At 45.4% G+C, this 21,703-nt stretch overlaps 1 protein-coding gene across 1 annotated transcript in view; it reads right to left on the minus strand.

The window, feature by feature from the left end:
• Positions 1 to 17,352, minus strand: part of BIN3 (bridging integrator 3) — a 54,010-nt gene extending 36,658 nt beyond the window's left edge. The window contains exon 1 of the mRNA XM_048828988.2: positions 17,242 to 17,352. Within this exon, the coding sequence (XP_048684945.2) occupies positions 17,242 to 17,249 (8 nt within the window). The 5' untranslated portion in view covers positions 17,250 to 17,352. The remainder of the gene's footprint in view (positions 1 to 17,241) is intronic.
• Positions 17,353 to 21,703: the final 4,351 nt, after the last annotated feature.

A 21,703-nucleotide genomic window follows, 5' to 3' on the forward strand; every position in this document is an offset into this window, starting at 1 on the left:
AGGAAGGAGGGAGAGATAAGGAATATGTAAGCGAACAAGAATAGCTGGCCTCACATGCGACAATGTCAAAAAACATGTTCCCCAAGCTCTTTCGTAGAGAAGGATTTTTGGATGCAAGCTTCAGTGGAATAACATCCCAGATCCTGGTACAACATTCAAGATAAAGTATATCTCCCTTTGGAGTCAGCTTCAGCTCCGGCATCTGTGATCTTCCCAAACAGCAGTGCCAGCTGGGTCTCCAGCAGCGAAATCCCCCTTTTTCCTCCAGTGTCCTATTAATACAACTAAGGGCTCTAGATGTCCAAGGCACTCCTTGGCAGAACAAGGGTCTGAAGGTTGTGCAAAATTTCAAAAAAAATCTGAAAGGGGAGGTGGGGGTGGGAAGGAAGGAATCAAACACTACAAATATTTACAAAGAGAACCTTAAATGGGGCAGGGGGAGAACGACCCTCAAAAACCACCACCCAAGAGTCTGGAGTTTTGACCTGCTTCAAAGGATTTTTCTAACCACAGCTGCAGGGATGGCTCACCTGCCAGCTGAACAGCCTTCATTCGTAAAAACCTTAATATGGTTGTGAGTACAAGCTGGATGAGCTATTCCCCCCCGCCCCCCTCACATAAGCTAGTTGGAAGGTGAGAGTGCTCACTACGTATCCATTTTTGGCTTGGTCAGATTGTTGTAGTCATAATCATAAAGCAATGAAAATAATTAAGTTTCTTTCCCCCCTTGATAACCAAAGTAATAAAAACACAATAATTCAGCCATTGCTTTCAATGTATTAGACTAATTTATGTTGTCTGGTTAAAATTCATGGTCCATAACGCTCCCAGTTTATACTAAACCCAGTTTACAGCATATTCTGCTGATGTAGCTAAGGGGAAAATTCCGTTATGTCTTTTAAAAATAGGAATAGCCTTATCCAGGAATTTCCAAACTAGAACAGACCAATGGTTCATCTAGTATGGTATCTTGTCTCAAACAATGTTCTGTACCAGATGCAAAACAGAAGGTGCAGAAGTCCCCTAATGGTCCTGTGCAAATAGTAGCCTTTCTCACATTTTTTACTAAAATTGATTTTAAAAATCTAATTTAGTTTATATTATTGAGTCTCTTAACCGGTTCATTTTTGTCAGTATTGCAGAGTGAAAATGGTTAGTCAGTTTCACTACGGTGTCTAATCAGTTTCACTTACACAGGTTCCCATGCAGGGTTGCAAAGGTTGTTGAGGAAAGTTTTAATTCAAACAACTACATTGATTTCCAATGATTATTTTTAACCCTGAAAACATTTTTATTACCCTATCGGTTTTGTAAAATCTCTTATATACAACAACTAACTTTTAGGATTAAACTACCAGTTAGAGACTTCTCTCTGCAGGCACCACTCCACAAACACCATACCATATGAGACAACACTTAATATGGGAATGACAGCAAAAACAAGATCATCCAATGACCCAATTCCCCCTTTGCTTCATTTCGGCCAACCATAGTCAAACCAATGGTATAATTAGTAACCAGTAATAACCTAGACTGCAATCCATACCTCCTGAACTGACCAAGGAGTAAAAGTCAACATTAGTCACAAATGTTTAAATTTAATTTCTGGAGTACTTCCTGTTTATTGTTCTCCAGCATGGCTGATGTAATTTTAGGCTATTAACCCCTTCCAGTTCCACTGGCAGTCACAGCAACCATGAATCACACTTCTTCTATAAACAAACAATTGTCTAGCATATAATTAAACTGTCAATAACTACTTGTGGTGCCTTACAGGAAGGAATAGGAAATTAAAGATTTTTCTTTTTTCGACACGGGTAAAAAGTCAATAAAAATGGGGCAACTCCCTTATTACCCTCTGGGCACTGGTCATACTATTGGAGTCAGTATAACCAGGTGCTATCTTTCATTAGAGCTAGTCATCTGTGAATCTGTGACAGTGTAAAAGGTATTCTGATGGGATCATTAGAAATCTGCATCAGTAACTGCCCTCAGGTAGAGGCCAGGAACAAAACTGGAGAACTGAGGGGGAGCAGTGGCATGGAGAAGAGGAAAACTAGGACCAAATACAGCTTCCGGTGTAAACAGATGCAGCACCGTGGCTGAATTTGGACCTGCTGTGCCCAGCCTGAGACTGGCTGATAATATCTTGCAGCAGGCACTGCTGGGAGTTCCTATAGAAACGTAACACTGGAAGATGGAGATTGCTGGCAGTAAGTGAAAGAAGCATGTATAAGTCAAAGCGTAATCATTTGATCTCCTGTGAAATATACAACAAGCAGCTACTAGAGTGGCACCCTGAGGTCCCATGCATCACTGACACTATGCTGAAGTAATCAGCTAGCAAACACGCACCTTTAAAGACTTTGCCCTTCTACATGACGTTATAACAGAGAATCTCTGAGTGCTTACAAACTGAATCTTTATCTCCGTTTTACAGATGGAGGACACTGATGCACAGAGAAATGAAGTGATTTACCAAAGGTCACAAAGTGAATCAATGGCAGACAGGAACAGAATTCAGGAATCCTTATTCCCAGTCCCCTGCCCTAAGCACTTAAAGGCCATGAGTAGAGATGTGGCATTTAAATAGAGATATTATGGTGAGTGGTGTTGTATCGATAAGAGGAGGTGGGGGAAATTCCACCAATGGCACCCCATTTTAATGCATTATTTACTATTCATGTTGCACCATGAATCGCACAGTGCATTACAGAAGAGAGAGAGAGGGACATGGTCCCTGCCCCAGAAACTTTACAGTCCCAGCCAAAGAACAGTTAACACTGTGCACGATTAGGGATAATTGTTTCTCTGTTGCTAATGATTAATCTTAGTTAACAAAGAAACAAACACAGAAATTAAATACAGGCCCCTTACAAAGGCTCTGAACCACCACCAGCCAGAGAGGACCATTCAAACAGAGATGCCTCCAGAAAATTAATCTGCAACAGACAGAGTGGCTGGCTGCAAAACACAAGGAGCATCAGTGAAGATAGCTGGAGTTGTGTGAGTCTCTAAACATTTGGTTGCAGCGGTTTTGGAGCTATGCTGGTCCCAGGATACGAGAGAGACAAAGTGGCTTAGGTACAGAGTTGCCAACTTTGGTTGGATGAATTCCTGGAGATTCATCACATGACATTATCTTTAATTAAAGATGAATCTTTAATTCCTGGAGGGCTGGCAACCCTAGTTAGGTAATATCTTTTATTGGACCAACTTCTGGAGGTGGAAGGTACAAGATTTCGAGCTCCTTTCCCCAAAGCTGAAGAAGAGCTCAGCGGAGCTCGAAAGCTTGCACCTTCCACCAACAGAAGTTGGTCCAATAACAGACATTGTCTTGCTTGCCTTGTATTACTAAAACATGACTTTTCACCATTTACTTAATCAGACTTCTTTACCCAATACAGCTTTGCACTCTCATGAAGTATGGGGGCTTCCGAAGAAAAGGCAGCCGCTCTGGAAAATGTGTGGGGCACGGGGACAAACCCAACTGTCAGTCTTCATTAAAGAGCATGACAAAACTAAATAAACTCTAGTAAAACAGGGACACTGGAAACTGACCAGATTAAATAACAAGTCATACTAGAAGGCCTGGATCCTAGTGTTCCAAGTCAACCAAGACCAGCAGCTGAGGGTGCAGGCAACTGGTAGTTTATGTAACAACTAATTGCAAGACGGAAGGGGATGGAGGAATCCAGCCTCAGACCAAGGGAGTATTTCAGGTCTTCTACAGCACCTGAGTAGCCTGGTTGAGCTTAAATTGTCTCTCTCCTTCCTCCTACCTTTAACCTGAGCTGACATAGTCTGCTTTAGCACTTGCGTTTCTTCTCGAGCCGAACTAGGATAAAACAAGAAGCTCAGGTCAATTAATGGATAATGGGATCAGCCCATCCTGTTTCAGATGGCTCACTTTTCTTTAAACTACTCATTACATTTATGCAATGAAGGGCAGTGCGGGATGTGAGCTACAAGATATTTCAACTCCATCTCAGTTGGGAAGGAAAAGGTTTTCACATCCAAAAAGTTCGGCGTACAAGGAAGAAACGAAGACTATTTTCTTTCATAGCAAAAGAAAGTCAACAGGATGTTCAACAAAGCTACAAATACACTTTGAAACAGCAAATATCTCTATCAGCACCATGATGCCAGTTGGTAATTATGTCTGTCTCAGTAAAACCTTTTTAAAAAACCCTGTTCATATAACTATTTTTTTTAAAATGCTATTTTATATTTTGAGACAATTTTCCTGCTTTAATATGGCTCAGTAAAAAAGCAACACAAGAAAGAAGAACAGAAAGAATAAAGCAATGAAGTAGTAAGACGATCAGAACCACTGATCTTAGCTGAGATTTTAAAATAAATTGACACACCCGCAGCTTTGAAATGCAGTTGCAAGAAGCTGCTGGCGGCAGAAAGAGATGTGCTCCAACAATCTGAGCACAAGCCCGAGAACCAATAACTCCTCCTGGGTTCTAATCCCAGTTCGGACATTCTATTGCTGTGATGCCTTGGGCCAATCATTTCACTACTGTGTGTCTCAGTTTCCCCGTCTGTGAAATGGGGATAATATTATTACCTGATACAGGGGGGATGCACAAATTAGCAGCTGTCAGAGTGCGCTGTAAGATGAAGAACTCCAGGTATTATTAGTCCGCCTGGATACCACAGCGATGAGCATATCAGAAATAGATCAGGTTGACATACGGCTCCACATCTTTTACTATGTGTTACAGAGCCTCCTCCTGGTGTGCCAGAGCCGCAAATGCTACCCTGAAAACCTGAGCACGTTTCCACACAGCCTAGAGGAGAAACTGGACTTGCGTGTGTTTCGGTTCTATTATTTCTGCTGAGCGAGAGAAAGCTGGGGTTGTGTTTGGGGTGTGAAATCCCTTGAAATCATGTTCATAAACAGTGTGGGCACGCTGAGTCAGTCGGAGCTTTCCCACTCTGAAGAGCTCTCTGGTCAGATACAGCCATTTAACTCAGCAAGCCACAGTAACGGTAATGCCATGAAGATTCCAGGCCTCATTCTCTTGGCTGGCGGGGGACTGCGGCAAAGGCAGCGCACGCAGCCCCCATCGGGACATTGTGAGTCGTTCAGCGGAGCCAATCTGGCTCGTTTGGGAACACCGATTTCAGAAGGGAGGCTCCACCTAGTCTTCCTCAATGGAGGGGAGTGAAGTACTGAAGAGAGGGGCTGGGTGCTTAAAGTAAGAAAAAAGTGTAAGTGGGTGGAGAGAATCCTGAAAGCATCCCATCAGGGAAGTTGAGGAACCCCTGGGAGGGGAAGGTGTGGCTAATTTTCTCTGAAATTTCCCCAGCAATGTAGTATACTTCTCCATGTACAAGCTCAAAGTCACACACCAAAGGGTCTAAGGCTGTGTCTACTCTACAGTCTATGTCGGTAGAACTCACGGTGCTCAGGGATGTGAATAAATCACCCCTCTGAGTGACATAAATTACACTGGCATAAGCACCGGTGTGGACAGTGCTATGTCGGCGGGACAGCTTCTCCCACCAACATAGCTTCTGCCACTCGCAGAGGTGGTGTTGTTATGCTGACAGGAGAGCGCTCTCCTGTTGGCATAGAGCGTCTTCACCAGATGTGCACTGACGCAGCTGCCTCACTGCAGCGCTGTACATGTAGACGTGCTCTAATTCTCCTCCGCATGCACAGGAGAGTTGCAGATAAACCCACCAGGCAATGGGGAATACAGCCCAATGAGATTTGCAAGATTTACAGATTTTCTGTAGTCCCCTCTGAAAGTAAGATGCAGAGGGGATCGTCCGACTGGATCAGACCATGTGATTTCTAATCTAGGGCTGCAGTTGTGGTTTTATCTATTCTCCTGTATAATAACGTTCCCCACCCCGCAGCAAAACGCTCAGTTTCCAGACAAATCTTGGCCACTCTTGCTCCCTCATCAGACAAAGACCAGAAAAAATGGAGGAGGGCTATCAATCTCAGGAATTTAAATGGAAATAAGCATAGACTGCAACAAAACACATGGTAACACCCTCCACTTGAGGACCGCAAAACACTAATCAGGCTTCCTAAGACCTCTCCCAGGTAGATAGGGAAAACACATGAATATTTTCAGCCACCACTGAAATGCAGCTGCTTCTGGGGATATGAACAGCTGCTGTTCAACATTGCACAGCAATCTCCAATGATGGTTTAGGACAGGAAGTAAGGAAAAAGCTGTATGCAACTGAAAGTGGAGGGGAAGTTGGAGGGGACACAATGTATTTACCCACAATGTACATGGTCAGGACCTCAGGGTTTACACTCAGACTCCTGCAGAAAGTGCCACGGGCTCTCAAATAACTAGAAGGGGTCAGACTAGGGCTCACTGAAAAATTTCTGTTGAAACTGGTTTTCAACCAAAAATTGGGTTTCCAACTCAACAACGTTTTTCATGAAAAGCATCCGCTTTCCAAGGAAAAATTTGATTTTTCATCAAAAAACCCAACGCTGCGTTAAGTTCACCTTAATTAGGTGACGGGAACTTTCTCAGCAAAGTGCTGAAAACCCTCAATTCCCACTCCCAACACACACCATCTGGGACCTTGTCTGCATTAGCAGCAGTGGGGCAGCTACAATGTTTGTAGCAACAGTGGACGCACTAGTGAAGACGGGGGGTAGGTGCTTCTCGCACAGTATGATTCAGTGCTGTTCTGTGCACCTTTTCCTGACATAATAGTAAAAATGCCCAAGCCCCTTCTACACTAGCAACCTTAGGCAGCTGATGAAATATGGGTAACAATTCTGCTAATATAGATGTGTCCTTGCAAGAAGTGGGCAACACCTCATAGGATCAGGGCATAAGAGAAATTATTCACTGCATGCTGACAGTGTGCTTGGTGCTGTACAATGCCTTAGTGAAAAACCTATACAACCACCGAACATCCACGTCTCAGATAGCTGAATCAGGAGTCCGAGACTGTCACAGCCTTAAAAAAAACCCCTATGACCGTATACAATGCACCAGCAAGTGTCCAAGGAGCAGGGGGGAATTCCAGCCCCAGCCCTCACAGGTGAGAGATGCATGAACACAAGACACAGTTGGAATTAATATATCACATCACTCTGGATGTCTTGCTGTACTACACGGTGTCCATGGAAACCGCATGCACCGTCCCACCCCACTCCCCCTTCTTTATAAGAACTCATAGCAACCACTCCAAACAGAACACTAATGCGAAAGGAAAAAATTATTCAAATGGATCACAAACAGCTTATGTTAAGAGAGATACTGCGCCAAATTCTGTGTTGACTTCTGCCCATGAAGCTCCATTGGGAGGTCAGTGGGATTGCCTGGGGCATGCAGCAGCACAGAATTTGGCTTAGAGTATTGGACACCTCTGAAATCAACTGAAAAATATACAGACTTAACCCTGGGTTTCACTCCGCCCCGACAAAGCTACAGGGCACAAACCAACAAAACTGGTCTCACTGTGAGCCCCTATAACTCATAATGTAACCACGCAATTTATGTAAAAACTCATAATGTAACCACGCAATTTATGTTGCCTCAAACTATAATCCTTAAGTATTTAGTCCTTTTTGTTCCAAACCTGCTTCCACTGAGTTCAGTAAGAAGTAAGCCCACCGACTGTAAGCTCTTTGGGGCATGGACTGTCTTTATCCCTTGTGTCTTCTGCAGAGCCAAGGCCAGTGTTAGTGCTCAACAAATGCAATAATAATGTCAGAAGTTACTCTCCCACCCGCTCCAAGATGATAATGAAAAAGCTAATGATATTTTACTCACCCATCAAAAGAGAATTACTCACGCCAGGTGCGTGGGCGAACAGAATTTTGCAAGGCTGTTTTAGGCCCTGACTATGCTACAAAAATAACCATTTTAAGCGTGGATGTGAAAGATGGTTGTGGCTTAACTCTGTTATAAGATTGTTTTTTAGTCACCCGTATGGAACACCACCACCACCAAATCATGTGATAACCATGTTAGAGTTAAAAGAGGGTGCTCACATAGTTTTTTCTGTACACACAGGTAAGAAAAAATTATGGCTCTGATCCTGCAAGCTGGTGCACGTGGAGGGGACCCCTGAGCCTGTGTGGACCACCACGGATTCCAATGGCTCAGGGGTTCAACTCACACAGACTAATTTGCAGGATCAGGGGCTACATTATAACACAGGTAACTACATTTCACTATGGTGTTTAAACATGAGTACTTCTGTAGTGCATGTGACCATCTGTGCTATAAAATCAAGTATCTAGGTATATGTAGGAAGTAATTATCTATGTAGCTATTTGTACCTTGCTCACCACTTTGGTATCCAAGAGCTTTTTTTGATCAAATTTTATCAGATACTGAGGGTCAAATGCTGGTTTCACTGGGAGCTCTGCCATATACACCAATGAGACCATGATCTGGGCTTTAGAAAATACCCTTGTTTGCTTTTCTCTAGAACTCATTGATCAAACAGGTGCTAGCCTGCCATCATTATAAGAAAATTCTGTTTAAATTCCATTATGAAAAGTGGCATTTGGCAGAAAAGCCCTCAGTGCATGGGACACGGAGAATCAGCTCCCCTCTCATCCCTAGAAATGGGCCTTCTAGTGCAGAGGTAACAGCGCTTCTCTTGCAGAGACAGAAGACTGCATTCTCCAGAGCTGTCAGGCCTGCACTAGGTTCCCTATAGAACTAAGTTCACTCCAAAAAGGTGACAAAGAAGAATTCCGGGTTGAGACCAAGTTTAAAAAATGTCAGCATACAAGGTATTTTGTGGGGAAGGTAGGCAAATTAGCAGTTATAACCCATTGAAAATGGAGACTTAGTCTAAAAAGTACCTTCTTAACTGTAACTGAAGTATCCCTAGACTGTAAGAAGCTAGAAATAAAGCTCTTTGGGGCAGGAACTGTCTCTTTGCATATGTTTGCACAGCACCTAGGAAGATAGGGTCGTGATACTGATCAGGACTCGGGGCGTGACTGTAATATTAATAATGTTAATAAATAATAAATGTTTATGCTGGAACCTGAACATGCCTGTCATTTCCCACCTGTTCCCAAGTATACTTCCTCCCAGGACCTCTGGAGTAGATAGGGTTCAGTGATCTACAAAACTGTGATTTATTGCGCTACATGAGCTAATCATCAGCCTTTACACACCGAAATCATTTGGAAAATGGATTAACATGGAAGTCTTGTTAGATCAAAACCTGGTAAGGGTTTGGGGAGTTAAATGTCACAGGACTCTACAGTTCAACTCCTAACTTTAAATTAATGCTAGGTGTTTAGTCTAGTTAGTACGCTGGAACTGGAAAACTACTGGAGGAGGTGAAATGTAGCTTGAAAACCTGCTTTTGAGATACAACAGACCAAGGTTTTAAGTATTTTCTTCCATAACTACAAGTACCCTTTAAATTATAAATAGATGCTTGCATTGTAACTGAAGAGAAAAAAACAGAAACCACTGGCCCCCAGTAATGGTCCCAGTATAGCCCAAGTCATTCACGTTTGCTTTTAGAGAATGGAGGTCAGAAGATCAGTTCTGTATTTTCTACTCTTTCCCCCAAAGTGACCTGGGATCTTTAAATTTCACCCGTGACAGCCACAGGAATAGAGCTCACTTTAATATGTCATCTGAGGGCCAATACCTCTAGCCATACAGCCCCCACCTGAGTATGGCCCTGAAATATCAGCACAGGAGAGGAAATCCAGATCCTGGTTTGGAACTTGAGTGGAGACCTCCTGGTCTCAAAGTGTGTTGCCACCTAGCCACACACAGCAACTTGCTGTCTTCCATTCCTCACCTGTAAACCTGCAGAAAAAGTGCTTAACTGCCTATCAATGCTGTGGCGACAGAGCCACTAAATACCTGCTACACCACAAATACTCACTCCAAAGGGCACCAGAAACCAAGCTACAACTTCTCAACGCAGTCTCTGGGGCAGCTCATGTAGGAGAATATAATCCAAGCAAGACACAAAATCTTAATGATGCCAATGTGGGTCACAGAAGGATCAAGTTTCAAAACTACCTACATAAAATATCGCTCCCCAAACAAGCCTAATTCTGCTCTAATTAAAGTTGGCCCTAAAACATGGTAGAGAAAACATAATCTAGTCATAACCAGGTGTGGAAGTCAGGAGATCTGGGTTTGATTCCTGCTTCTGTCACAGATTAGTTATGAGGTCTCTGGCAAGTCACATCCTCTCTGGGTCTCAATTTCCGCATTTGATCCCAAGGATTCCAGTGTGCTTTATAAACATTAATTAAGCCTCGCAATACCTATGCAAGGCAACTATTATCTCCATTTTACAGATGGGGAAACTGAGGAAGAAAGACTAGGTGACCTTCCTCAAAGCCACACGCTGAGACAGTGATAGAGCCAGAAATAAAACTTTGTAGCACCATGACTCAGTCCCTTTCCCTAATCAGTAGGGTAAACCTCCCGCTAACCTTCGAAACAGTACATTCCACGCTGCGGACATGCATCTGATGAAGGCCATTGTTGGAGAGAGGCAGCACGCTCAAACTAAACAAATAGTGATATATCGGCTAAACAAAGAAAACTCTCAGTCTTGCATGTTTGGAACAAGGCTCATCCTCTCTTTATGCAGAACTCCCAGCAAGCGAAGTGATATAAATGTTAGACATTTTTTACCCTGACATTTGGGAAGCAGGGCACAATCCCCTAGACAATAGATCCCCTCTGATATGCATGTTGTTCTACAGAAGAATTTGCTACTGCCTGGCTCATTCACAATCACCGCAGCCTAAATGGTCCAAGTGTGACCTCAGGAATCTTCCTACATCAGAGGCTGCACGTCAGTAAGACCCTTTCCCCTCCGAAGACGTACTGAATTCCAGACCTAAGTGAATGACACAATTCATTCAATAAGCGGCAGCACGACTTCACATTGGCCATATCTGCATGAATTAGCGACTATTACAGTTGGCATGGCCTGCCAGCCATTGACAACCGAACTGAGAGCGATTGTCTGCGTTATACACAGACTAACCTCCTCAGAGTTCAGGTCTCTCACATTCATGTGGAAATGGGGCCACAACACGCGCAAAGACTGACGCTGATCTGTTGTGGAGGAAGAAAGGGGAATCACAGATTTCAGTTGAGTAACCCCACCCTTGACAATGACCCCTCATTCCTATCCCAGCAAAAGATGAAAAATTCATCTCCCAATCACATGGCTCAGCGGGAACCATGTTTAAGCTATGCTCTACCATGGCTTTCCCGGATGGCTCCATCCTGAGTGTCTGTCTTCACTACAGTATTAGCGCAGGTGACTTCTGTTGAGTTACCCTAGTTTGGGTGAGAACGGCCACACCACACAATAATCCTCATGCTGCTGTGTCCACACTGACGCTGCTCTCACTTGTGTGTTGTGCTAGGATTTCTGGGGGCATATCCCATGGTTCCAAACTGCAGTAAACTGAACTGCTCCAGGCATTCCTTCTCAGGGAATTACAGGAGAACTCATCTGTCCTTTCTGGGCAAAGGAATGGGGCTGTGGGAAAGGACCAGCGACACTCGAGTGGCTCTAGCCTGAGTCCGCACTACACGAGTGGCCGCGTTAATAGCTGATGACTTGTGCTAATCTGAACTTTAGCTTGTACCACCTGACAGGCCAGTGAACTCAAGTGAAAAGCACCATCATGCTCAGTCTAGGGGTACGTCCACACTGCAATGTAAGCCCAGAGCTAGTGGAACATGAGTCAGCAGACCCTGGGTTTGAGCACCTACACTGATTGTCAATCCTACATTAGGAATTTTCTAACCTGGTCCCAAAACTGGGGTTCAAGCATCTACACTGCATTTCGCAGACCTGAGTGCAATCAATCATATCCCAGCTTTCCCAGTGCCCTCCCGCCATGTGGCTGCTCTAGCTTTTTGTTGTGCAGTTTGGGAAAATCTGACTGTCCACTAAACTTGACTGTCCAAAGGTCCAAGAAAGCCAGCCCGTGGGAACGTGGGAGACTTTTGGCCAACTCCCAGAGCCTGGGTCCAGTGGGGCTGCATCTACACTGCAAAGTAATAGGGCTTGAACCCTGGGTCCCGGACTCCCAGTTTGACTCAGGCTTGGACCCTTCACCCTTGTGGGGTCCTGGGACCCTGGGTTAGAATGATTTGGGTACAGATGGAAGGGAAGTTAGGCTTGAGCCTAAGTCTGAACCTTGGGTTTATGCTGAAGTGTAAGTGCACCTAACTGTTTTTGTGTGGGGACGTGACCTGAGTTATAACCAGGGATCCTAGTTTTCTGTGATAAAAAAACCCAAATCCTCTGATTAAAAAACCCATAAAAATCCACTTTTTTCGCTATTTAAAGGAAACGCTGACCTTTAGTTTCTCTAGCCACAATATATATAGGTATCAGTTGACACAATGTTTTATTGATATATTTACAATTTTTAAGCTGACAGCCCGAGCACCGTTGCCTGGGGCTGACATCCCAAGCCCTGCCCTGCCCATTTCCCTGATTATCTGAATTTTTGATTATCCAAGCTGGCCCCATTCCTAATTAGATTGGACAGTCAGGGTTCTACTGTATATGGTTTTATTTTCTCACAAAATGTAAAAACTAAAGATTCTCTCTAAGAACACAACTTCTGCATTTTTCCATGGCAAATGGATTTCTAGGCTCCCTGGTTATAACTCATGTTAACTTTGTAGTGAAGGCAAATCCTTAGTGTAGATAGGAGGTTAACATGCAGTTATGCTCTGAAAAGCATAACAATGACATGATGAAATTCTCTGTTTACTGTCAGTTATTTCTGATCAGACTGGACTGGCTCAGTTTGAATGTTTCGTTCCTAACCGTCAGCTCTACAGACTCACCAGAGATCTGAGGGTCAAGCTGAGTTCTTTCTGGCTCATTTCTCACCACTGATAGATTCTGCATGCCAAATTTTCCCTTCAGTTACACCTGTGGTATCGTATTGTCTTCAAAGGAGTTACAAAGCTGTAATTTGGCAGCATTTAAAGCCCTGTACTGTATTTCATTAATAACGATATTTACGATACCTCAGCCATCTGGTTTTATTAGCTCTGCAGTGCTAACAGGTGTAAAATGTAGCAAAAACTGATTCTCAGTATACAGGGAGTAAATCTGCTGAGCCAGGTGCTATTTTCAGTTATTTTTCTGACCACGGCCACATTTAAAAGCACGTTTACAGACAAAGACTAAAGATTATTTGTCTATCTGCCAGCCCTGCAAACTCAATCTGGGATCTCAGAATCAAGCTAAATTCTCTCTTTCTTCTTACATCAGCATACATCTACCTCTAACTATTTTGGCTCTGCGTGACTAACACGATTGAAAAATTGCTTAGGGCAGTGAAAATATTTTTAATTAAATGACCAGCACACACAACAAGAACTGTGGATGTGATCTGTCCCATAATGTTTTAGGAGTCTTGTACAGAGTTTTTAGCAAATCTGACAAACACACACAGAAGAATTTTTTTAAAGTTTTTTGTTTGGAGTTAAAGGCCCTTCAACAATATTTACAAACCAAGCATCCCGTCATTGTGTGAATGCATGAGAATCTCCAAGTGAAACTATCTATTATTGCCCAGGCTGAACAGAACTAAAAAAGAAGAAGTGCATAAATGGATAAAAAAAAACACAGGAGGCTTTTACTCTCCTTCCATTTTTAACAATCAAAAGAGTGAAAGTTAAGGACATTTTAAGTAATATGACTTTTAATGTGACACAGTCCCCTTAACTTTAGGCAGATTTATAAATGTTTGGTTTTAGGATGCAGCCATTTATAGCATAGAACACAGACGATGCAGCGGTGCCACTGAAAGTGCAGGTGGAGTGATTCTGTGTTGTGCAATTTGAGTAGTAAGATTGATAAGAGGGTGAAATGAATTGATTATTTTAAAATTAAGTGCAGCAATAGGTGTTTCTATGTATAATTTATCACAATAAAGTGATGCATGAGTCAGGACTAAAAATACACTGATTAGGCTACCTGGACTATAAAGTACGTATTCCTTACATAGCCTGCTAGCCATCTATAGGGCAGTATAATCAAGAAGATGATTCTGTTAATCTATCCATGCCATTTGTCTTCAAGGCAGATCTGCTGACTTTATGGATACAGAAAAGTTTCTCCTGTGGTCCTCGAAGAGCCAATATAAACACAGCAGAGTGAGCTGGAGTCTCTTACAACAAAAGTTGTCAGCAAACTTCTGATCCTAGAATCTTTAGTACTTATGGTGACAGTAGGAGGCAGAGAGAACACTGCTGGATTTTTCAACTCACAACTTGAATTTGCGGTGCTAGCAGCTAGGAAAAAAAAAATCAAATATTTGACTTGTAAACTGAGACCATTTGAGCAGGAATCAGTGAACAAGAATAATTACAAAACCCAACAAGGGTTTCTAAGCAAAACTTTATGCGGGGAAATGGAGGTCAGAAGAATCTAAGCAGAAATGCTGCACATTGATCTGTTACAAAGCAGGAAATCGAGTTTTGTAGCCGGACAAGTAACTTATATTTAGAAAATCATTCTGGATAGCTGAGTAATTAAAGCAGGTATGCATGTATACTGATGATGCGCGTACATGACAAGGCTTGGTTTAAATGTCTCCATCAAATGATTTTGAACATTACAACAAACATTTGAAATGCCTCAGATAGATAAATACCAATAATCTTAAAGAGAATAATCAGTTATTTTAATTTATTGCAAATAAAGCGTACAGTCATTTGAAACCATGAGTGTGAAGGGCTGCATTAGTGTTTCAAGTATCTGATCACAGATCCATTTTCATTAATAACAGAAGCACAGACAAAGCAAAAGAGTACATTTATTTTATAATCATATCTGCAATAGGCAAGGAGGGTAGGTAAGGAGGAGGATGCAGTCAGAGAGAAGGGAGAGATGATTAAGAGGGGGGGAACCAGGAAGGAAGGGAAGGGTGTGTGTCTGGGTAAATAATAAGACGTTAAGTGAGTACTATCCTACTTTTGCGAAAACTAATCTCATTTTTGGGCAGGATGCCCTAAGCATATATGCACATTGCTGAACTCTGGTCCTTACTCAATCCATCCCTCCCTTCTGTTTGCTACTGTCCCATCTATGGCATTAATTGATCTTTAACTATTCATGGTAAATAGGCCCATGGCCTGTGATGGGATGGGATCTGAGTTACTACAGAGACTTCTTTCCTGGGTATCTGATTGGTAAATGTTGCCCACATGCTCAGGATTCAGCTGATCGCCATATTTGGGGTCGGGAAGGAATTTTCCTCCAGGGCAGATTGGAAGAGGCCCTGGGGTTTTTTCTCTGTCCTCTGCAGCATGGGGCACGGGTCACTTGCTGGAGGATTCTCTGCACCTTGAAGTCTTTAAACCACGATTTGAGGACTTCAATAGCACAGACATAGGTGAGAGGTTTATTGCAGGAGTGGGTGGGTGAGATTCTGTGGCCTGCATTGTGCAGGAGGTCAGACTAGATGATCATAATGGTTCCTTCTGACCTTAATATTTTTGAGTCTATCTAACATTAGGCCCCAAACCCACAAACATTTACACATGGTTAACTTTACACATTAGTAGAGCCTCTGAAGTCAGTGACGGGGCCTTAGATAATAAGCTCTTTAGGGCTGGAAATATAACTATGCATGCATCTGTATAGCACAATAATGGCCTGATCCTTCTTGGAGCTTCTTAGTAAGTACATATTCTTTAGGTCAGAGACCGTATCTTCCAAATTGTTCGGTGAAGTATCTAACACATTTACTTTAACGCACAAACATTCATAAATAACAATGCTTAACATTCCCAAGCTAAGATGAGGTATGCTGCCGGGCCTGTTACAAAGGCAGGAAGCCTTCCCACGAGGAAACTGGACAGCATTGCTAGATCACACGCAGAGTACATACAAAACCCTATCCCCCAGTCTGTATTGTTACTATTTTGATATTGACATTATGAGGTGCAAATAATGTCTGTAACACAAACATATTGAAATCCACTTGAGAGGCAAGATACAAGTTAAAGTGACTTCAGATAGTTCTAAACCCAAAGTAGGTTTCATAAAACCTATTAATAGACTGTTTCGGGCATTTAAAAAACTAGCAAAAAAGTTTTGTTTTGATGTAAGCCTTCCTCTGCTGTTTACACATTACAGACATTGTTATGCAAGTACAGTATATAAATAAATAAGAATTTGGGACCAGACCCAAAACCCTTTGAAGTCTATAGGTGCCTTTCCATGGACTTCAAGATGTGTTGGATCAGACCATTAAGCCCCTAAAACTTGTTTCTCTTCCACAGACCAAGAGCTGCTTCACCAAGGGGAGCCAAGTTGCAGAGTAGCAGCCGTGTTAGGCTGTATCCGCAAAAAGAAAAGGAGGACTTGTGGCACCTTAGAGACTAACTTTTTAAAGGGGGAACCAAGTATCAGTCCCGTTTTCTATCAGGGGGAATTAATGTGCAGAAGGGAAGCAACTCTCACACCAGAGCGGAGAGCAGCCAAACTAGGAACTCAGGCTGTTGGATTCTCAGACCCTTGCCCTGTCTGCAGCAGCCTGGTGCTGGGCGGGGGGCGGGGGAGCCCTGAGGGTGAAAGGGACTAAAAGAAAGTGAAACTAACCAGGCCACTTTCACTCTCCAAAGGGAGTAACAAACACAGGTGGCGAGAAGTAAACAACCACCCCACATACACTGGGTCACACAGGACGGCAGGCGAGGCAGCTTCCCGGCCCCCCCCGACGGTAACAAACTTGACACCACAGCACTTTACTACAAGGGAGACGGGTGCGGGAGCTGGGGGGGGGGGTAGACACGAGTGGGGCGCGGACAGCAGGTCAGTAGCGGATGCAAGGGGGGCAGGGGGAGAAGGTCTGGGGTAGAGGAAACAGGGAGAGAAGGGCCCGGAGCACCGGGGGGGGGGAGGGGGGAAGGGCCCGGGGCACCGGGGGGGGGGGAGGGGGGAGAAGGGAAGGGCCCGGGGCACCGGGGGGGGGGGGAGGAGAAGGGAAGGGGAGGGAAGGGCCCGGGGCACCGGGGGGGGGGGAGGGGGGAGAAGGGAAGGGCCCGGGGCACCGGGGGGGGGGAGGAGAAGGGGAGGGGAGGGGAGGGAAGGGCCCGGGGCGCCGGGGGGGGGGGAGGGAAGGGAGGGACGGGGCGCCCCGGGCGGGTCCGGGGGGCCGCAGAGACCCAGCGCGGAGGAGACGGGCCGGGGCCGGGGCCGGGAGCGGGACCAGCCCCCAGCGTCTCCCGGGGCTGCACTCACCAGCTCATGGTCCCCTCCGGCCCCGGCTTTCTCCCGGAAGCGCTTGTCCTTTGGCCCCGCCCCCTCCGGAAGCGAGGCAGTCGGCACGCTCTACGGCGTGACGTCACGCACGGCCTGGGGGCGGAGACACCTGGAAGTTCTCACGCTGCCTGCCGGGCGGGCCGAGCCGCAGCGTCGGAGGCTGTGTCGTGATGTCACAGTGCAGCATTGTGATGTCACCACGTGGAGCCGTGATGTCACCGCCCAGTGCCATGACATCGCTGGGCTGCGCTGGGGAGAGGCTGCGCCCGGTGTACAAGGCAAGGCTGGCCTGCGGCCGCCCTGCGCTGCTCTGCCATCCCCCTGCTCCCTGGGGCGCTCCAGAGCCGCACATTGCAGTGACCCCCCAGCAGCCCTCCCCCGAGCCGCTCCAGGGCCTGGCTTTGGGGAACAGCCCCCGGGGACAGGGGTCGGCAACCTTGCAGAAGCGTGCGCCGAGTCCTCATGTATTCACGCTTAGTTTAAGGTTTCCCGTGCCAGTCACACATTTTAACGTTTTTAGAAGGTTGCTTTCTATCAGTCTGTAATATATAACTCAACTGTTGTTGTAGGCAAAATAAATAATGTTTTTGAAATGTCCAAGAAGCTCCATTTAAAATTAAATTAAAATGCAGAGCCCCCCGGGACCGGTGAGTGTGAGTGCCACTGAGAATCAGCTTGTGCGCCGCCGTGCCGTTGGTTGCCTACTCCTGCCCTAGAACTTCGGACTCCGCTCCCAGCAATGGCTGCAGCTTAGCCCGGGAAGCCTTCCGCGGCAGATAAATTGACACCCATGCGGCTGACTGGCTTTCACAAAGTGGACGGCTTCCTGGCCCGGGCCCTATGTGCCGCGTGCGCATCCCACAGCGCTCTTCCTGGGAGGCAGAATTTGCCCAACTGGCCTTGTCCAAAAATCTGGCTCTTTTGCTGCACAGTGGATGTGCTACTGGGGGCTGCGTTGCAGCAGTTACGTATGACTATGGCAGTGGGCTAAAGAGGTATTGCTCCAGTGGACGGAATGACTTGTCTCTCCGTGGACAACTTTGAAGCTAGCTTCTCATTTAAAGCATGATTTATTTATTATTCGACACAGCCCCTGAGGAAGCCATCCCAGCATTTACATAAGGCCCAGTACACGTTGGGACAGGTTAGCAACTCTAGTTTAGTCATTTCAATGTAGGCATCCAGCCAGGTTAGATGGATTGAGTAAGGCTTCCAGTTCTTCCCTTTAATTCTGAGTCTTGGTGTATTTATTCCAGACTGCCGGAAAGCTGGTACAACACACAAAAAATGTTAACAAGTAATAATGCCAGGATCCACAAGAAAACAAACTTGAGAGACAGGACCATGGCAAGGAACTGATACGAACAAGGTACATTAAATGTAACGTAAGGTGGAGGCCAGTGACTAAGAAGGAAAATAAATTGCATACTATTTTAAAAAGCCCTTGAGGGAACAACTGTGTTATGAGTTTTGCAATGTCAGGAAAGGTCCAGCTGCACTCAATAATCAATGAAATTGATGAAGCACATGGGAACTGAATAGGGAACCATATGGCTTAGCACTTATAATCTTCAAAGCATTTACAAACCTTTAAAAATTACCCCTCACAAGCTTCCAGGGGTAAATGGCCCCATTTTACAGATACAGAAACTGAAGCAAGAAGAATTAGACCAAAATGTTTAGATGTGCCAGATTGTGCCCTCTGATTTTGGATGCCTTTTGAGTGGCTGATCAGAATTATCTAGGCCCAAATCCTCAGATATATTTAGGCACTTAATGCTCATTGATATCAATGGAAATTAGGCATCTAAATATTTTTCAGGACCTATGCCATCAGGCATGATTTTCAGAGGCGCCGAGCTACCACAGCTCCAGCTGAAGTCCGTGGGAGCTGCAAGTTTTCAGGTCCTCTGAAAATCAGGTTCCAAGTGGCTCACATCAGGCATCAAAAAAAGGAGGCACCCATATATAACAGATTATTTGGAAAATTTTAATCAAAGTGACTTAAAGCGATTCCTGTGCGGGAGTCCCAGAACCAAAGCCCCAACGTCTACACGGTAATTTTTATCTCTGTAGCCTGAGCCCCGTGAACCTGAGTCAACTGACCTGGGTCAGCCGTGCCGTACTGCGAGTCTTTTATTTTACTGTAGACGTACCCGGTAAGGTTATATGTCCTGCCCTCTCTCATTAGGTCCTTATCTGGCCTCCACTGCTGTAGTACCTGAGTACCTCATGATCCTTAATGCATTTATCCTCTCACCACCTCCATGAAGTAGGGAAGTGCCGTTATCCCCATTGTACAGATGTGGAACTGAGAGATAAAGAGCCAGGGTTTTCAAGGGTATTTATGTGCCTAAAGATGTAGACAGGCGCCGAGGGGGAGTTAGGTACCTAATCTTCTTAGGCTCTTTTGAAAATCCCACAAGACACCTATCGGCATCTTTAGGCACCTAAATACTTTTGAATATCTGGCCCTTAGTGACTTGGCCAAGGTCACACACGAAGTCCATGCCAAAGCAGGGAATTGAATTTGAGTTTCCTGGGTAAATACCCTAACCACTGGATTGTTGTCCCTCTGCTAGTCAGTTAACAGGGCAGAGAACAGACCCTATTTTCCTGCCTCCCAGGCAGGTGTTGTATCCACATCCTGCCCCTTTGCCCTGTTATACGTGCAGCCCCAAAGGTATGCATGACACTTTATGGATATGAAAAAATACAAAGTCCCTGCCTCGTACATCCTTATAAGAATGGGGCGTGCTACTGTAATGGGCACAAATGCTGCAGCCTTCCAAAGAACTAGTGCGACATTTGGAGCCACCACTGCAGAAGGTTGTCACGTACTTTAAATAAGGGGAAGACAGGTGTGCACTGGATTACAACACGCTCAGCTTCACACCCCAGGACTTGTATACAAGCTCCCCGCCCCGATTGCTGCTGCTGCTGCACCTGGCTGCCAGACATACTCCTCTCTGCAGTCCTAGATGCTTACCTCTCCCCCACCCAATTTCATCATCCAGGCCAATTGCATGCTTCTCCTGGGAGTCCCGTCTCGCTCCAGTTTGAGGCACAGGGTTTAAACTTCCCTGCAGCGTGGCCCCAGATCCCTATTTTGAAAGGGGCACAGGGAGGGAGAGGCCACTGACCAGAGTGCCAGTCAAGGTGGCAGCAGCCGCAGCCTCTGCTCAGTTCCAGACATGAACAGGGCGATTGTCAAGTGCAGGCAGGTGCCCTGCTGTGCCAGTAGGATGCGAGGAAAAGGCTTTGAGTCAGTCACTTGTCTGCCAAGCACATGGGGAATTAGAACATCACGTCAGGACCATGCAGACTCCTGTCTGTATCCTCAGGGTGGGACAGGGCTGGAGAACAAAGGCTCCTGTGTTTTCTTAGGTGGCGAGAGGGACTGACAGCACAGGTAACCTTTTGGATCAGTATAACGAGAACCTTTGAGGAGGGATGGACCCTTACTACTAACAGTCCCAGGGTAAAATGGTGGTGCTCCAGGGTGATGACTATGGTCATTCTTACCAACTACACCTTTGCCTGGGGGAATCTTTCCATGTCCTATGGCTAGGAGATACTTGGAGTTGTGGGTGGTGGAGGACCGAGATGCCTTTGCTTTAGGAGCAGATAAAAGGGCATCTCCAAAAGTGAGCCCAACAGAGGTCACAGAAGGCCCTGGCATTTCAGAAGGTGATGAGAGAAGCTGGGGGGGGGGAGGGGGGGCTGGGTGACAACATGAGGGGGTGAGTTTCTAGGCTTTTCACCTCACCCACAGACCCCGAGTGCAGAACAGAGACAGCTCTTGGATTGAATGGGCAATGAAGACTGAACTCCACTCCAGAGGAGGCCTCTCCAGAAACGGCACACGTGCAGCGTAGCTTGCACCGTTGTTGCTCATGCTGGACCTACAGGATCAGGGGAGAATTCATTCTCTGCAGCCCATACAGTCCATGGTCTCTCTGGTGAGGCTGCCAACAGAGGGACTGCGCAGTGGCGGCATATCTGCCTTCTTGGAACTCGACTTGGACCCTACCAAATTTTCACGGGAGCTGCCAACGTTCCATTAGAACTTTTAGTGACGAGTGACCTGGGCCAAGGAACCTGGCAGTGAAATGCTGCATGTTGCACAGCCTCCCTCCATCACTCCCCCTGAGCCAGCCACTCCCCGGATGCTGCTCCTTTCCCCATTTAAAAGCCACAAGCGTCCAGGACAATGCCAAAGCGTTCCTAGCTAAGTGCTTTGCCTATTGCAAAAGAGGCTCTCGGGCACTGTGGCTTCCATTTCATGTCTGCCTGTTTGGATTCCTGCTTGCAGAATGACTAACTTTAAGGACTAAAAAAAAATATATATATATGTTTTGATTACACTGCCTTTTTGCCAACTGGGAGCATTAGTCACAGGATTTTTGTGTGTGGAGATACCAGGCTTAAAGCTCAGCAG

The sequence above is a fragment of the Caretta caretta genome, chromosome 26 (assembly GCF_965140235.1).
Source record: "Caretta caretta isolate rCarCar2 chromosome 26, rCarCar1.hap1, whole genome shotgun sequence".
Classification (NCBI taxonomy): Eukaryota; Metazoa; Chordata; order Testudines; family Cheloniidae; genus Caretta; species Caretta caretta.